At 43.2% G+C, this 19543-nt stretch overlaps 1 protein-coding gene across 4 annotated transcripts in view; it reads left to right on the top strand.

Moving 5' to 3' along the window:
- Positions 1-19543, top strand: part of tle5 (TLE family member 5, transcriptional modulator) — a 34178-nt gene that overhangs the window by 10993 nt on the left and 3642 nt on the right. For 2 of the 4 annotated variants that reach the window (XM_035648442.2, XM_035648441.2), the window contains exons 2-6: positions 4715-4803; positions 8413-8476; positions 12428-12472; positions 17321-17383; positions 18315-18389. In XM_035648442.2, coding sequence (XP_035504335.1) covers positions 4715-4803; positions 8413-8476; positions 12428-12472; positions 17321-17383; positions 18315-18389 — 336 coding nt within the window. The remainder of the gene's footprint in view (positions 1-4714; positions 4804-8412; positions 8477-12427; positions 12473-17320; positions 17384-18314; positions 18390-19543) is intronic. The other 2 variants (XM_035648444.2, XM_035648443.2) reach the window with 1 other exon arrangement.

Genomic DNA, 19543 nt, shown 5'->3' with positions numbered 1-19543 from the left:
ATATTTCATTGTCATATTCGCAGCGCCTAGGCTATTCCTCTGCAATACAAACAACAGCGTGCGTACACACACACACGTACATTAGCCAAGCCTGTCTCTTGCGCAAACACATTTTCACGCACACAGCGTGAAGGCACCTTTTTTTGTCACAGCAGATGGCATGTGTCACAATATTACGGCAGTATTTCATTAACATTATGGGTATCCATCTGTTGTGGGCTCTCAGGCCCCCACAGAGCACCTTGTTTTGGTCACTGACAGAGAGCGAGATATAATAAACATTGTTAGCTGTGTATATTGCATGGCACTGGGAGAGGCCCACATAGTCTGAGTGTGTGATGGTGAAAGTATCACTGTGAAAGGCATCCGTCAAGCTCCTGCACTTTGCTTAATGCTGCATCCAGGATTTAGGCAATCCTGAGGTGACCTTGACTGAAAATATGTGGTAGGCAATACTCACAAGCATTTTCTTTACATCATTAGCACAACAAGATAACTAATAGACTCCAAGAGAAGAAATCCCTGCTCTTACTTTTCACCAGTGTTGTTTCTCGTTTGTAGTATTTTTTGCAACAAAGTAACCGACTGCAGAGTGGACATGCCCAGTGTATGTGAGTGGTCAAGTGATATGTTTTCAGGTGTGTTAGTATAGATTAAATGGGGATTAATACTGATATGGAGCATGAAAGGCTTCTGTTGACAGAGTTTTAAAACAAAAACATATTCATATGGATGTTGCCTGGGAGATACGATGTACAGTATGTTACAAATCTGTCTGATAGGTGAAACTTTTCAAGCGGCCGACCAAATGACAAGTGATCAGCATTAATAATCCACAAGAATGAACTATGCAAAAAAGATCAACCACATTGAGGTTGAGGTACAGACAAGGAGCAGGTACACATTAGACAACGTATCTGTGAAAATGAATAAAGCAATTCAGCATTTTGAGACACACAGTATAATATCTCATGAAAAAACAAACGCTGCTTTGCAAATAAAATTTTTCACTGCGTCATCATATCAAAAATCAAACGCAACTCTGATTTGACCACAACTGACAACTATAGATGTGGGTACTGAAGTGGATTATTCAACCAACCGTAATTTACCCTACAAACACATCACCTTGCATTTACAAAATGTTAATTTATTTTGCCCGTGTTTGACACAGCCATACAAATCACAGTTAACCGTCTTTGTCTAATTAAACTGAGCCCCTTGTTTTTCTGCAGACTTACATGTGTGTGTTTATGTCTGTGTGACTATCAAAGACAGAGCCAAAGGTAATTTTGTAACAGTAAAATGTGTTTGATTACAGACAAGGGTCTATAACACTCCAGTAATACATAGTTAATATATTTGTAACCTGTCAGTCACCTTAGGCGACCAAACGATGATGGCTGATTTTGGCATGGTAGCCAGTTGTAAAACTTGTTTGGCTTTGCTTAATGTTGAAGCTTCTACAAAACCTTATACACGTCCAAATTGCATATAAATGTCTCTTACTGACTACAATGATGACTACAAAGTATGCATCAGTTGTTGTGTGGGCTGAGTTGAGTCTGCTGTGTTAGATGGGTCATGGTCATGTGAAATCTAAGTCATCACTTGTTAACAAACACTTTTGACACAATGTTTTGTTCAATTTTAATTTTACTATAGTTAAAAATAATCCGTGTCACATGTCTGGGGCATCATGTCCGGACATTGTCTGAGTTAGAAGAATTAGAAGATGGGTGAATTAGAAGATGGGTGTCGTCTGGGTAGAGCGTGTTGGAGGCAGGATAGGAAGGTCATCAACATGTCAACCCCCTCCTTGTGAATTCTCCGGACACTGACCTGCTCTATTCACACCTCTGCTCTATCTGACATTACACTGACCTTGACCCGGGGAGCTGGCAGGGTCCTTCTAACATACAGCTCTTCCGGGTCTGGAATCCGTTCAGGGTTGCAGCGCAGTGTGAAAGCACCTTTATTTTTTACTTTTTGTTTCAACCTACAGAATTGCCAACAGATTGAACCAGACTCATACCGTTTTGGCCGAATTACTCAGAAAGGTTTATTGTACCATGTCATGAAAGTCCTAGAATGCCCCTCCTGGCCTTTATTTTTATGATTTTCTTGCTCTCCTTTTCTTGCCCCCCTCTCTCTTGAATTTGTCTTGTTCTGTCTGTCTTCTCTGCCTCCGTCTTAATCCCCTGTGGAACAGGATGCTCGACCTGAGGCTGTTGACTGAGAGAAACTTTGGTATTTTAAACGTTTGCATACTGTGCTACACAGGGAGGAAATTGGATCTAGGGCAACAACTCTACCCTCCGGCACAGGGGGCAACCTGAATGCAGACGCACACACATAAACCAAGACTATTCAGAAGCCATACAAGTGCAAGGAGCAGTTTAATGCCGTGTGAGATGCATGGCTGCCAGTAGCTAAGTGCGTTGTGTTGACACGGGCTCTGTGTGACACGGGCTCTGTGTGGCACAGAGCCATGTAGCCATGTAGCTGTTGTTTGCTGAGTTTGGTCCGTGCCATACTGGCTGGAGAGATAATGGGAAAGGTTACTCTGCTTTATATTCGGAGCCTCTGTCTCCGAGCAGCAGCTAGGCTTGTGTGGATTGCTGGTTTCGGTTTGGTGGCGGCAGCATGATAATGTCAGCACTTCTCATGACATTTGAACGTGCAATGGCTCAGGTCACTGTGCTCGTCCCTGTTTTTTTGTGTAGGGTATTTTTGTTCACAATCTATTTAAGTTGATGGCCAAACTTATTTATACCACCATGAATTTCTGTCTACACCTTGGGAAGGTTTTTTAAGAATTCATCCCCAACCCTTAAGCACGTAAGAGTTGAGCACTGGCCTACTGAGCCACAAAGCAAAAAAAAAAGGAACAATCAGTCTTTGAAGCCAGGGGTCTATTACTACAACCTGAAGCAATCCTGTTGCTTAGCATATTCTCTGGCCATGGTTCTGTGAATGCAAACCAGCCTGTTTGTAGTTAAAAATGAAGCTGAGCGACATGCCGGGGCGGGCGGGGGCACAGGGACAGCGTACAAGGTGACAGGTCATTCCTAACAGCAGCAGGCGAGTTTCCCGTAAGTGCTGCAATCAGATTTCTGATGGTTTTTTATGCCTGCTCAATCATACTGGGAAAATGTCGATTTTTTTTTTCCTCCCCCACCTGACCCATTATGCAGCCTGCTGAGAAATAATGAGATTTTGTCCCTATTTGGGTTTGATGCTTGCTGTGCTCGAACACACAGCCAGGCCGTCCACCGCTGCCTGGGGAATGTGGTGTGGACAGAATTACAATAAGGTCTAATAGCAACATTCAGGTTATGCCAATGAATGATTTTGTAGCTGCTGGTTGTTTGAGGCCCAAAAGATGTATTCCGATATGACATGGGGGGAGTTTTACCCAACATAACTAACACTAACCCTGACCATGCTAGTGCTAGGCCCCACTACACTTCATAGGACCACAGTGGACATCATGTGAGATAAGACCATACATTTGACACAGCCGTTTCAAGGTGGGAATGTTGCGCATCAGTGTTCTCCATAAAAAGTACGCTGGGAAAAAGCTGGCATGTATTAAGCAGGTATTAATGTTACATGGGCGATTCTGCAAAATATACTACGAGACAACAGATTAGTCCACTGGAGAGACATTCTGCTATTCTTTTAATATGGAGGTATAATGTCTCTAAAAATTGGCAATATTGAATTAAAAGGATCTTTGCACATTTTTAGCTATGTTTTAAATCGCTGGATTCTGATTTAATTAAGTAATTTCGTAAAAAAACGTTTCTCAAAATACTTAAAAGAAAGAAATGTACTTTATATACTATATTCAGTGTCTCCAGACATGCTTTACAACAAACTCTGGTTAAAGAGTAGGATGACGTAAAACAGAGAATTTAACAAATTTTATTTTTGGAGCTAAATCTCTGCAACACATCAAAGGGCTCAACACAGTCTCAACCAAGGTCCTTACAATATTTATAATGTGTTTTACCATCCTTATTCACACAAGCATGATTTATTCTAGTTTGAGTCAGTCAGTTTACATATTGCCACCCAAACTCGGTGTTGGAATAACAATAAGGAATGTTGAAACACTAACACACATTGGAGTGTAAGTTTGACTCACTCTCGTGTCATCAATCAAGAGGCTTGTTATGTCTCACAACATATGCGGTTGTTCATAATGGCCGTGGGTAATAACTCTTAAGGCTGCTGCGGCACTGTAAAGACGCTACCGATGCCAGAGCAAGGACAGAAAGCGTCTGGGTTATGTCTATATAGAAGTTCAAACGTGGGAGTGTCGGCATCCATTTATGGCTAAGTGTGTGGTTTAGGTTTGTGTGCAGGCACATCATTTCACAGTGATTGAAATATATAACAAAGCAGCATGTGCTCAACCATCAGGCTGAAACAATGGGTGTGTGTGTTTCTGCTTTGTGCATGCACGGTTGTAGTCTTGAATCTTCACAGGGTTTTATGCATAGGGCCACTTGTGTTTGGAAACATACATGGCAACCTTTTTTTTTTTTTTTTGAAAATGATTACTTATTGGAGCACTTCAAATTAAAAAAAACTGCTTAATTTGATGTTTTTATGTTATGTCATGTGCCTCTGCTCCCTCTCTCTGAGCCCCCCCTCTTTCCACTTGGTTCTTACCTTTTTTTCTCTCTGTTTTTCTCTTTGACAGGCTTCCTCGCAGCAGCTGAAATTCACAACCTCTGACTCCTGTGACAGGATCAAGGATGAGTTCCAGTTCCTCCAAGCACAATACCACAGGTGCCAAACAGAAACCGCCGTATGCATACAGACACATACACACAGGCAAAGAAGAGGGTACATATGGCTGCCTGATAAGTGTAGCTCATTGTAATAATGAGTATATCTCCTGGCTATACAAATGTCACTTAGTGCTCTTCTTTATTGAAAACATTCGTACAATGTTGAATTGCTGAGATGAGCTGCAATATGGCTGCAAGAACCTGTCACGTTTTAGACAGAAATTAATTTTTATGTGTACAGGCAATTCTACAAGTTTAACAATAACCTGATAATAAATTGATAATGATTTATTACTTACTTTGGATTCAATTGAGATGTTTTTGAAAGGAATTTGGTCAGAAAGTTAACAGTTGCTTCTGAGCCCAGCACAACTGAATATGTAAAATAGTATCAGAACTGAGTCGTCCATATAGTTTCCAATATGTTTGGTACCAGATTGCATTAGTTTATCCTAAAATATAAATACATTTTGAAATTATTAGGAAATGACAGACTAGGAAAATAAAAATTAGCAAAAAATGTAGTTAAAACTTGAGGGACATATCCGCAATAGAATAAAGATCTCTGCTTGATTTTTGAACTCTGCCACGCTGGAACAACCTTTTATATAATCTATCTTGTTGACCCTTGGCTACCGATCTTGCTTTTCTGCTTAACTACCGCTACAGTGCCAGAAGTCTGAGGCAACTCCAAAGTGTCTGATCTGATCTTAAACGGATTTTTTTGATAGTGCTCATGAAGAAGGGGGGGACGCCATGGGGTCTGCATCTCAGCGAGAGATCCTCTCTTTGTAAGAGTGGAGTCTTTGAAGCCCGCTTTCCTTCCTGAGGAGTTTGGTTTGTTCCTCTGTACCTGTTCGCCGAGAACCTTCCAGAGGCTTGCCTCTGCCTAGACAGGCGAAGGAAGATGAAAGCCCAGCGTACTGTGTGCAAAATCCATGCTCAGGTCTGACTGCTCTTGTTTGCGGAGGATTCTGAAGCTGCAATAACACCCTGTGTCTTTTTCTTCGCCTTTGGTTTTTGCAATTCCCACAACGGTGAGCAGCACCATTTAACCCTCTTCAGAGAGGCAGGGCGCAGTTGAAAGAAAACCTTTTTTGTCTGAGCATACAGAACATGCATACAGTGCCTATTGACTCAGGAGGTGGGCTGGGGTGGGGTGGGGGGGACTTGGGAACCACAGACGAGGCTTTGTAGCGCTCTGCTGCTGCGCCGTGCTTGTCTGGTGGCGAAGCCTTTAAAAGGCAAATGTACCGCAGGCGTTCCCTGGGGTATAGTAGCAAGCATTGTAGCTGTCACAGTCTTCCTCCTCCCACCCACCCCTCCTCTCCCCCCACCTCTTCTCCCCTCCCCTCGTTCACATGCATAAATAGATCAGGGAATACATAAATCAAAATAAAGATGACAGCAGGAGCGATTTAGAGACGGAAGACTCGGCAATAAAACTCCATCAAAGTGTCGTTTGAGAGCAGCGGTGCAGGCCCAGGGGCTGCTGAGCACCAATCAGAGGAGGCACAAAGCCAATCCCAGGTAGGCTGGCAGCAGGGAGGCCTGTCGTCATGACAACCCACCACACAGCCTACGCATGAACATGGGGACACCAGAAAGGGTTTCATGTAGGAGGCAAGGGCAGCGTTTTGGATAAGTAGAGGCTGCTCAGTCACACACAGGAAGAAGGCGGCAAAATAAATTCACCCACCAACACCAACAAGAAACCACGCACCAACCCCAGACAGTTGATCAGGTCGGGTTGTTCATCTGTTGCACACCATTGTCTGAACCTCCATGTTCATCTAATGTTTAAATTGGACTGGCTGTGTTTACACTCAACAGGACGTGTGTCTGTTCTCCACCTCCTTGCATTATTGAAATCTGATGCAAATCTAGATGCAGACCAGTTATCTATTGATTTGTCTTAAGTGGCTGGTCAGTTGCTTAGAGCAAGTGTCATAAATGTCACACCCCGTAACCCAGAGGCGTCCTGATCAGCTGACGAGGCGTTTCAGGCTCTTCAGGAGCAGCGAGTTCTCTTTACCAGTGACTCCGGCCATTGTAACTCAGCAGACATTTTACATACAAAGAAAGGCGATGACAAACTCAAGGAGAGGGGAAAAACCCACAAAGCATAATACGGGCACTTAAACGTTTACTTTTGGAAAGAAGTTCCGTGTATTGAGTGTAGCAGGAAGCATCTGCTCAGCCTTCATAGATACTGATGAAAATATTATTACAACCAACACTATTGTCATCTTTCTTAATGAAGTGAACCAATGCTTTGGACTGTTCATTCCTCACCACCATGACTACATGATGTTGTTTTGTAAAGCGCAAATGTCGGAAAAACATCCCAACATCGATAAAAGGAGTTGATCATCTCAGAGGCATTTGATTTCAATGGTTTAGACAATTCGGACTGTTCTCCATTCCAGTCGACAATTAAGAGTAATATATCATCAAAACACCAAAAACGAGTGACTGATGAATGAAACATAATTGCAAGATTAAAATGAAGATGAAATTGCTTTTAGATATCAAATAACATCCTTAATTATTTATATATTGTCATTATCATAATATGCTCCAATAACAAAACTGCAGCTCAGGCGGGGATGGATACTGAACCCACTCTGAAGTTAACTCCAGCCAACACACTGCAGCTGCTGTGATAATTATAGAAGAAGCCAAATACTGTGTGTAAGCGTAAGCTCACATTATGGCCGTTTGTACCACTGTGTTCATCCTGCCAGAAAATACTCATAGCAATGAAGATTCAGCCAGCACTCACTGTAATCGGGCTGTCATTCCTGCAGACAGCTGAGAAGAACATCCCAGCATAAATACACACACACACACACCATCAAACAGGTCTGTCAGACATATCCTAAATATAAACCTATCCACCGTGTGCCTGTGCATATCTTAAGTTGATCTGAGCCGTATCCCGTCCTCACATCAGATGATGCCTTCTGAGACCGGCATGTTGTAGCTGGCTGTTTCAATCAAAGGCATCACGGCACGCTTTTTTTTTTCTTCTTCATCTTTTTTTTTTACCCCTTCTTTTTCACTTGGTGATCAGGCTGACTTGTTGACGCGTCCTCCTTTGTCCTGTCGCCTCGCGTAACATCAGCTCTGACATGATTACAGCTAATGGCTGTCGCAGGGACTGGGTCACAGGAAACGCTGCGACACTATATTTAGACTTTTTACCTCACTGCCTCTCCTCTGATTTGGAAAGCAGAATTTTGGCCAGACACGTCTCGAGTTCAGAATGAGTTTGACCTCCTGTCAATTGACACCCTTGCCGAGTTTGGTGGAAACGCTAGTAAAGGTGAGAATGATGGTAATGATGATGATGATGGGGGTGGTGGTGATGATAAAGATGGTAATGGTGGCTGAGATGATGACAACGGAGGCGGTGCTGATGATGGTAAATGTGGAGGCAGTGATGAGGTGAAGTGATGATGAAAGTGATGACAGTGCTGTTGGTGAAAGTGGAGGTAATGATGATGAAGGGGGGCAGAAGTCATCGGGTGTCAGCACTTTAGGAGGAAGACTGTCAAGCTGACTAACAAGGTCTGACTCTGTGCTCCTCTACCTCTCTCCCCAGTTTGAAGCTCGAGTGTGACAAGTTGGCCAGTGAGAAGTCAGAGATGCAGCGCCATTATATCATGGTGAGTAAAGCTCTGTGTGTGTGTGTGTGTGTATATATATCTATATTTTCTTTTTTTGTTTTAGTTTATATTCCATTGATGTTTATATGGAAAGCAATTCTTTTCAGCAGTTGTTTCTCCCATTCCCCCTCCACCACCACTTTCTCTTTGCAATATAACTGTTTTCATATCTCTGCTTTCTCTCTTAACAGGTCGTTTTGGTTTATTACAACTCAGATCTTATTTTCATATTTTGGGGGCCATCTGTTCTATGTATTCACAAAAACTGTACTCACCAAGATAATTGCTGAGATCTTGCAATGCAGCGACACTGCCAAACACAAGTCCGACTGGGCAAGAATCACCAGCATTCACACATGTTTAAAACAAATCCAGTTAAGCTCATTTACTCCCAGTCCAGCAAATGTCACAGTTTTCTGAGACCTCAACAATTAATGTGGTTAGAAAAGTGGTATTATTACCCATATTACTATGTAGCCACCACAAAAATAGTTCAAATAAATTGGAATTGTACTTTATTTTTTCACTCCCTTTTTGGTTCTGGAGCGACTGTATATGTGCATGTCTCTTTCCCCAACCCCCTTCATTTCCTCTACATCTCTATCTCTCTGCCTCTCAACACATACAAGTTCACACACAAACATGCACACACAGATGTGCTCGCCCGCTCTCTGCTCCACCTCAGGGCTAATCTCATTGTTGCTGGCCGTGGCTGTGTAGCCGTCTGATGTTTTGCCTCTAATTGATCCTCTGACTGGCTTTAATCTCATCTAATCTGTGCCGCCGCATTGCTCTCCCCACCCTCACCCGGCCACCACAGACACACACACACACACACACACACAATGACACACACTTCCTCTGTGTGTGTCTCAGGCAGCCATGCATGCACACTCACTACATCCATAATAATATGTCTTTAAAACAAAAACGATCTCCACCCACAAGGGTGTTTTATCTCTGTATCAGAACTAACCTTTAACTCACTCAGGCATTGTTAGCATGATTGCAGACTGTTCAATTTAAACATTCGCTCAAACATGGGAGAAAAAGTAAATATTGGAACTGTAATGACCTCTTCAAATTCAAAATTTACTGTTAATATATGAAGGATGGTTCAAATTATTTTGACTTGGGATCCAGCATAGGGCGCTCTAAAACTTCACCATCAGCTTGAGTCTCGACCATAGCTTGTCCTATTGACCTGTGGAATTATTTTGTGTTCTTCACCATTGATCACAAAGTAAATAACAAAGATGAGGCTTTTTGGATAAATTTATTCAATACTTTGTATTGAATAAATAATAGCTCAAAATTTTAAATGAAAAACGTCCAGTTTAAGATGTTTTGTTTCCTTTTGTGTTTGGTGTGTGACGTTTCTGTGATTTATGTAGATTAAGGTTAAAGGTAAACTTCATGGTTTGCAAAAACACCACTTCCCTAAATACCCCAGTTTACATGATTTCTTTCATGGTTAGGTTAGTGTCCAGCAGTATGTTTGGTAGCCGGCAGGCTCATATTATCATCACTAAGTAAAGAAATAAAGGGTTTTAATTTGCGTCTCCATTAGTGTTTGGTGTTTGTATTCAGCTTGGAGAGCCCCGTACGGTGCACTGTGCCTTGCAGCTGTTTTGTTTTTGCCCCAAAAAAAGCTGCTCGATTTGTGTGTTTTCAATTTTAATAACGCTGCTTTTCACCCCATGTCCCCATGGCTGCATGTGCCGAATGAAAACTAAACCAGACAAAGGTGTTTACATGCAAGGTGAATCTACTTGGTAGGATTTAATTGCTGAAATATTGCACCACCTCATCATGTGTGTGTTATATAAGCCTCATCTTTCACATTCCTTGAAATTACTTACTGCACATGTCTGGCATTACTGACCAGGAGAATATTACACAGTTTTTTCATCAACCTGCTCCTTGTTATTTTACCTGTTGGCAAATTTTACCGGTACAGGAAACATGGAAGACAAAATACCAAGCAGTCCAAGTAGACCAGTCACTCCTGCTGTGTTCACGGAACCTACTGAACGGTTCTGATTACCAGTGATACAGGCTGACATCAAACGCACTTGTAAAGGGAAAAAAGCTATGACTTGATGAGATGATGTGTATGAATATTTAACTGAAACAGGGACAAGATATACTTCCAAGCATTCCAGTCATAGTTGTTGAGGTGTGTGTCGCTGTAACCTGAAGTTATTTCCAGGTTATGGTGTAGTCTACATCGTATGTTATCTAGCAATGTTGTAGCGATGACATTCATTGGTTCAATGGAGAGGTATAAATTTGGCATAATCGGTTCGATAAATTAATTTTGAGGGGAAAGTAGTTGTTAGTTGCAGTCCTAACGTAGATTAAAAAATCATGGGTAAAGATGAGTCTATTAGCTGACTGCAGCAAGGTTACCATGGCAACAAATCCGTTAGTGATGCACCAGAAGCACCAGGAAAAAGTACTGAGGTCATTTTGTCATTTTCTGAGCATTTTGTGTACACAAGATGTCTTCTGCTCTTGAACTCAGTAGAGCAAACAACATGTTTGTTCCCATTTGTTGAGGCAGACGGCTCTACCTGGGATTGTGATACCGTGACGCAGACGTATGAACCAAGTTTATATGACCAATACTCCTGTTGTGCATAGGTTGCAATTTATCTGTTCCTCAAAAGTACAGAAAGATTTTTTCTTCTCTTTTCATCTCAAGATTTGGCTCAAAATGTTGCTATAAAACTGAACTATGGATGCAATATTGCTCCTCCTTCACCTGCTCTCTTTTACAGACAAAAACACACACACATACACACAAACACTATGTATGTACACGCACACACTTTTAATCACACTTCCACTCCATCAGTGGCATGCCCAGCCTTGTATCCCCACAACATCCGCCCCCACCCCCCCACCCCCCACCCACTGCTAGTCGTCTAATAGCATATCGGGTTGCCCCACTCCCCCAGCCAGCGGCAGCACCTCCTTCTCCCCTGTGCTGTAATTACTTTAGGGAGCTTCCGCGTGGGCTGATAGTGTGTGTGTGTGTGTGTGTGTGTGTGTGTGTGTGTGTGTGTGTGTGTGTGTGTGTGTGTGTGTGTGTGTGTGTGTGTGTGTGTGTGTGTGTGTGTGTGTGTGTGTGTGTGTGTGTGTGTGTGTGTGTGTGTGTGTGTGTGTGTGTGTGTGTGTGTGTGTGTGTGTGTGTGTGTGTGTGTGAGAGAGAGAGAGTGAGAGTGTGTGAGAGAGATCGAACAAGAAACAACATTGTGTGCATGTGTGAAAGAGAGCAAGCTAGTGAAAAAGCTGTGCGTGTGCGAGCGTGTGCGAGAGATCTGTGTGCTGTTTGTTTTCCAGTGACAGAGCCAGTCCCCCTGCAGACAGAGTGGGTGATTAACAGGGTTGACGCCTAGAGGGTGGCCCTCTCATTAACACTGAACACACACACACACACACACACACACACACACACACACGCACACACTCTCACTCGCTTCCTTTTCCTATTTGTAGCTGTGTGCCTTCTCTTCTTTTGGTGTGCAGATGGGTCTGGATGAGAATACGTTTGTTGAGTAATCCTCTGTAGTAGTATTTAGGATGTTGAAGGTGTTAATGCATCACTTTGTTTAATTTCAGCCCGAGCTTTTGACCTTTAGATTTTGGCTTCCATGTATTTACAGTTGTAGTTTGCAAGGAGCGCAATCAGACGGGAGGAAAAATCTTCACTGACTTCTATCATCTATGATTTATTTTATGTTTTTTTTTTTCTTCAATTAACACTGAGCAATTACTGATTCGGCTGAAAAAGAGCATCTTAAGAGTTTTCCTCTTACAGTATAAGTCTAATGCTCATCACACACAGTAAATATGTATGACAAAGTGTTACTATGGAGCACCTGTGGAGAAGATTTTTGTGTGTTGTTGTAACATTTTTTTGTCTTGTTTGCTCTTCCTCGCCAGTACTATGAGATGTCCTACGGGCTCAACATTGAGATGCACAAACAGGTGAGTCTGTTTTTAATCATTTAGGAAAACTCAACCATTCCCATTGCACAGCATATAACACAGTTGTCTGTCCATTAGAGGCAGATTCCATGTGCATTAAATACTGGAACTAAAAGGACAGGCTGAATTCAAACAGACGTGACAAACAGGTTTATGTTGCTAGGCCAGAAATAAATAACATTGCAATCTCCTTTTGTCTATCTGTTGCTTGGTAAAGGCGGTTTGTCTATTGTTTTTCTCTGTACCATTGCAGACAAAAGATTATTTCCATATTTCTTTGCACCAGCAGGCCAGAGAAAAGATTCCGTCTGCATTCTGTTAGCAGCAGGTCAAAAATTCAAGGAAAAAGCTGTTGTAAGCAAATGACTGGTTCACAAAATTATGCTGTTTCCACCTATAAGAGAAGCAAACTAATCAGAGTTACAACAACACATTGGGGTCGTGTAAAGTTATCAGGAATATTTCTACTTTGTTTCAGTCAATTACCTGGAAACACTACAGTTCCCATAGCACTGTTGATGGGAAGAAATGAGTCTTTAGCTTCAAGAGCTTCTTCAACTCAGTCCACCATAAGTAGTGTGGTCAGCGTCGGTTTTAAACATTGTGAATGGATGAACTCTCGAGGACTACCCGTCCTTTACGACTGTCCAATACAACAATTGTGTGTTGTTCGTAGTGACGATTCAGCCGGGAGAGTTTCATGGCCATCAAATGGTGCTCAAGCTGCCGATCATATAACTTCATCTATGCAAAAAAAGAAAGAAAGAAAGAAACAGGTTCATTATTTTACGTCCCGAGCCTTGAACACACAAAATAACTCGTCGCACTGTGTTGTCGCTCCTTCGAGGCAGGCACAGCTGTGCATTCCCAACCTGATTTCCTCGCCGCACACCTGCAGCTCCCTGATTGACAGGTGTGAATTGCAGAGATAATCTCAGTGTTCAGAGACGTTTGAGTGATGTCACCTCGGGCTGTGTGTAAAATGCCAGTGCCAAGGGGTTTAGCTTTTCTTTTTTTTCTTTTTTGATTGCTGTTTGGTTCGATTCGTTTTAATCCACAGTATTCCAACTCTGGTGAGTATGGAAATGTGTATAATGCCATAAGTTACAACGTGAATGCTGATGTGGGCGACATTAATTTATGGTCATATCTATTTGACAGACATTTAATTTCTTCGGTTTCCCCTAAATCAAGTGAAGACACTGCAGTCGAAACACAAGAGTAAAGGAAGCCTTCACCCAGACGGGGGCCCATACATCAGTTGTGTGGCTGAAGCTGGGGGAGTAATTTATGCTCGGTCTGTAGGAGGGAGAGAGCGATGGGCCTCCGAAGGGCCAGCCCTTATCGGTGACCTCGTCTGGCGCTGCCTTCCACACACACACACACACACACACACACACACACACACACACACACACACACACACACACACACTCACTCACACTGTCTTATGATTGACGGCGCATGCTGACAGCCATATTGGAAGAACCGAGTGGGCTTTGACAAATGGAAACACACACACACATACGCACAGAGGTTGCAGCTTCCATGATTTAAAGACCTTCACATATATATGCACCGACACAAACTTTGAGGTAGGAAGCACAGTGCAGGCACTGTGATGCACGCAGGGCACACACACACACATACACACACACTTGCACACAAACACGCACTAAGCCGTATATGTACAATTCATCACACCCCTTTTCCTCTCTCTCTCTCTCTCTCTCTCTCTCTCTCTCTCTCTCTCTCTCTCTCTCTCTCTCTCTCTCTCTCTCTCTCTCTCTCTCTCTCTCTCTCTCTCTCTCTCTCTCTCTCTCTCTCTCTCTCTGTGTGTGTGACTGGCATATTACGAGCACACATAAGTGGTTTTGTTAATGTTCATGTGTGCTCCTTTTATCCTGCATGTCGTGCGTGCGTGGGTGTGTGTGTGTGTGTTCTTCGTACACCATGTGAGTGGGTGCGGAGAGTCGCTAGTTCGATTAGAGATTTGAAATTGAAGGGGATGTGTGGAAACGAGTGTCGAGGAGCATTCATGTCTAGGCCTATTGTGCAGAGCAACCACTCCTCCTCCTCCTCCTCCCACCTCTGTCTCTATTTCCCTCTCTTTCGTTCTCTCTCGCACTCACACATTCAATTGCTCCCTCTTGATCACTCTGTCCTACTCAATTCAAAAAAATGCCTCTCTGCTCCTTCTGTTCACTCGCTCTCTGTTCTCTTCTCTCTATCTGTGTCTCTCTGTTTTGTCTTGGTGCAGAGAAGCAAGGTTGAGTTGTGGATTGAATATTGTGGGAATATTTTGAATGGAGCTGTGTTATTGCTTGGTCCTCTTTCTCTGTCTATTGTTCTGCTTTTCACCATGTTTTTCTTCCTCCACACGTGTCCTTCCCGACAACAGACTTGTGTGTAACACACAGTCAGTGTCACTGAATGTGTGCTTCAGTAGTGGTATTACTTGAGGAAGAGAGGACAAGAGAGAGAAAGAAGTATACAGACAGAAAATGCAGAGAGAGAGAGAGAGACAGACTGAGAGGAAGATGATAAAGAGCACAGATAAAAGGGGAGACAGACCCAGATTTGGGATGAAGAGATAGAATAAAGGGCAATAAGACGAAGAGTCATAGTTAGCATGGAGCGAGTCCTGCTGAGACATTTTAGAGGTGTGTGTGTGTGTGTGTGTGTGTGTGTGTGTGTGTGTGTGTGTGTGTGTGTGTGTGTGTGTGTGTGTGTGTGTGTGTGTGTGTGTGTGTGTGTGTGTGTGTGTGTGTGTGTGTGCGTGCGTGCGTGCGTGCGTGCGTGCGTGCGTGCGTGCGTGCGCGCGCGCGCGCGCGCGTGTGCGCGTGCGTGTAGCGGATAGGAGTGAAGCTCTTGATGCGGAGCTGTGCTCTGCATGCCTAATGACTGTTAGGAGGCCCCTCTCTCCTCATCGTGCCACAAATTAGGCTCTAACACAATTACTGCTGCTTTGCATATCTCAGACGGATTGGATGATTACCAACCAAATGTGATAATAGACCTGCATGCGAGAAAGATAGGGAGTGTGCATGACGAGAGAGAGGAAAAGGTGTGTGTGTGTGTGCTTCCTTTGTGTGTGTGTTTGTGTGTGTGTTTGTGTGTGCATCCAAGAGTTTTGAGAAAGAGTATTAAGTGCATCAACTTAATTAATGAAGTGATAAAGGGATCCTGATATGGCTGGTGTGTGTGTGTGTGTGTGTGTGATACAAGATGTGTGCCCCTGCCTGGGAAGGTCATAGCAGACGTTTCCCACACTGATGAGAGTGTGTTTTGAATCGCTGAACGGCAATTTACATTTAATGAGGATTTAAAGGACAAGTCTGGTAATATATTTTTCTTGTCGACAAAACCTATGAAGAGACCAAAACCAACAGTGATTTTATCTCGCTAACAAGTGTTGTCTGAGTGTTCAGAGCTTGTTGGGTGGAGTTGTGCTGGGTATTACATGGTGGTAAAGAAGTCTGAACTACATAATGTGGTCCGTAGGACAGACATTTTGACTTGCCATAGTAGTGTATGAACAGGTAGCTCACTAAAGATGTCCCCAAGACAGATCTTTTCTACATAACAGAAAAGCTGCTTTTAGACATGCACTGAAGTTCGAAACATTCTCCTGATATTTTGCAGAGGGACTTTATTTGTGAGAACTCAAGTGTCCCCAAATGTTGCTCCAGACATAAAAAGTGAGCCCATGTGAGAATACAGCAGGAAAATCTCTTCGCAGCAAGCGAGTGGGCGTTCTACCTAGGCACCAACCGTCGCCTAATTCCGAAGATTTTCCTGCTGTTGTGAATGTCTATCACTCTAACAAACTCCTACTGCGTTCTGTATGTATGAAAATATGTGAACGGCAGACTCCAGAAATTACAGATTCCAAGTCACCTTTCATTGCTGTTTACAAATGGGCAGAAGTTACAAAAAGCTGTGAAAAGATGAAGTAAGGGGTTTCTCACATCATATCTGACATGTCATTTCCTGCCTGCACTCCATTAAAGCAGTTTTTCACACACATGCTGCCAACATTCAAGCAGCAGACACAGTCAGTGATGTCTGGTGTAAATCCTACATGGCCCCATCATGTACGACTAATGCAAACGGAGAGCGAGGGAGCTGTCAATCAGTCATAGTTTGTACATACATGGCAACATCTAATCAGGCAGCTCGAGTGAAAAGTCCTGTGCAGGAGGACAGAAAAGTGGCGCAATCAGACCAAAATGTGCTTCCCATTAACTTCAGCGTAGAACAGGGCTCATTTGCTTCCAGTTGTGAATTGATTGCTTCCTTTGCTTTGCGCAATAAAAAATCTGACTGAGCCATTAAATCGAAAAAAGAGTCTTCAATGACCAGCTAGTTTGAGAGAATGGGTGGGACTCACCTCTTGTTTAGGAAATATACATTTTGTAATATTTTTGCTTTATAAGTCCTCGATGAAATACTACAAGCAGCAGAGACAAAGGGATTTGGCCTAATGACTGTTAAATGTTTGATAAAACACTTGATGATCACTGCTTTTGGCGACACTGTGAATTTTGCAAGATGGTTTTCGGTCTGACTGCGCCGTAACGTTTTGATGAGCCACGCCTCCCCACTGGATCACATGTTCCTTTTATAATGAGGAACATGGGCACTGTACTTTATTGTGGAAAAATGAATTCATACCCCACCATGGTGCTTTAAATACCCTCAAGAACAAATGTTAATTTTTAAAGCTTCCCATCTTAAGAAGGAAGACAGGCGCTCAGAGACAGTTGGATGGGATTGGTTGACAACAACAATAACTTTAAATAGTGCCAAATATTGTCCTCAAACTAACGAAATCTCTCTCCACAGGCTGAGATAGTGAAGAGATTGAATGGGATCTGCGCACAAGTCCTGCCCTACCTGTCTCAGGAGGTGAGCACACACACACTGACACAAAGACGTCACTAACCCTTCGACCCTCGGCCCTCTTCCTCACATCGTGGAATGAGATCACGCTCATTCCCGCCTCATTACCTTTCCACCTCTGTGACCCCTCGCTCGGCTTGCCTCCTTCCCCTTCTCTCCTCTTCACCTCTCTCCTCCTGTCATTCATCATTTCTCGCTTCCTGTGTTCCTTTCCACCTCACTTTCATTTCAGTCCTTCCCTCCCCCACTTTGACTTTCTGCCATATTCAATCTGCCCCTCCTCCTCCTCAGGCTTCAGTCGTCCCTTCCCCCTTCCTTTTTGTCCACCTCCTTCACTCCCCTCCCTGCCTCTATTCCCTGCCTCCCCTTGCAGCCTCCTCCATCCCACTCCTCTATTCCTTTATATGTGCTGTGTGTATGTGTATGTGTGTGTCTGTGTGTCTGTCAGCGTAATAAATGGTCGTGTGATTCAGATAAGCCATGCTCTTATCTGCCCAACAGGGGGTTGACCTCCACCCATTACAGCACACCAGCCGACCATCCATTCACCAGTGTCACACAAGGCTTGTGTGTGTGTGTGTGTGTGTGTGTGTGTGTGTGTGTGTGTGTGTGTGTGTGTGTGTGTGTGTGTGTGTGTGTGTGTGTGTGTGTGTGTGTGTGTGTGTGTGTGTGTGTGTGTGTGTGTGTGTGTGTGTGTGTGTGTGTGTGTGTGTGTGTGTGTGTGTGTGCGCGCGCGCGCGCTGAATGCTGGGGGGGTGGGGGGCATCTCCAGAGAGGGTTGTTGGGTCTCTGTTGCAACTATTGATATTGATCTAACCTTTTCACCTCTCTCCCCACAAACTCTCCTCCCCTTGTTTCTGCCACACTTTTATTGTCTCCCTCACTTTCCTCCTCTCGTCTTCCACCCCCACCGCCACCCCCCACCCACCGTCTCCAGCACCAGCAGCAGGTTCTGGCAGCCATAGAGAGGGCCAAGCAGGTCACCCCTCCAGAGATGAACTCCATCATAAGGGTACGATGTTCCAGCCCTGCCAGAGGCTCTTGTGATGGCTAGAAAAGCAAAAGGATTTATCATTAACATTAGCTCTGTTGTTTTTTTAATGACCTATACTTAATGGCTAATTGTAACCGTAAGAAAGCAAACTGCAATCTAAATCAACAATTTTTCAATAAGCTCTGACTTGTGAAACAGCATTTATGTCAGTAGAACTTTCATGTTTGTAGTAGTAGTTGTCAGTAGAACTTATCCAGTGATTTGGTTTTCTAATAGTAATGATAATAATAATGCAAATCTTGGTTAATATGACATATTTTAAATGCAGAATGCGGCTCAATGTTCTACTTCCATTATGTTGAAAAACATCCCAAATACTTGACATATTAAATATACTAAGACAATAGTGAATCGTTATGGATGGCGCATTAGCTTGCTAGTCCCAATGCTTCATCACAGTGGCTGTAATGTTAGCCAGATAGACATACTTAATCATTATCAGCTTTGTGCTAGCTAGCTTAGCTATTCCATCACTTTACCAGAGGTTTAGCAAACTTCAAAATTCTACAATGGGTCCAGTGTGAGCTAGCTAGCCTTACTACTGTCTCATTCTTCATTCTCAGAGTTGCCTCTGTCTTTTGTGTTTGCCGCTTTAGTCACAGAGGATACAGGTTCACATAGACCTGATAACATCAGTTCTGGGAGTCATCCAGTTTTATCCCGTCTCTAAAATCAATATCTTTTTGATAGCTGCTAATATCACTGCATACGACCCGTCTATATATATATCTAAACATGGAACATTGGAGCTCCACCTGTGGACGTAAAGCAGAGCTGTTCCTTTAGTAGGTGAAGCCTGAGCTACGTTCAGATGGTTAGATGGAGTCAGTGAGGATTGTGATAAACATCAACCCACTGATGTGTCATCATGTAGAGTGTGAGTACAGTGGGGAGAGATTAAAGTGCAGAGGCCTGGCACTAACTGTTTGTCTTTATATGAAAATAAAATGCAGGTTTTTTTAATGTTTAGTTTTGTTTTATGTTTTGTCTGTCCTCCGCTGGATTATGGACATCTTTTCTTTTTTAATACCATGTCTCTCCCTCCTTCTGCTTGTGCTTCCTTCACCCGTCTTCTCGGTGTTTGAGATGTTGTGCGTCTTTTATAAATATGT

Source organism: Scophthalmus maximus, chromosome 13 (genome assembly GCF_022379125.1).
Source record: "Scophthalmus maximus strain ysfricsl-2021 chromosome 13, ASM2237912v1, whole genome shotgun sequence".
Lineage (NCBI taxonomy): Eukaryota > Metazoa > Chordata > Actinopteri > Pleuronectiformes > Scophthalmidae > Scophthalmus > Scophthalmus maximus.
This window is presented reverse-complemented; position numbering and strand designations above follow the sequence as displayed.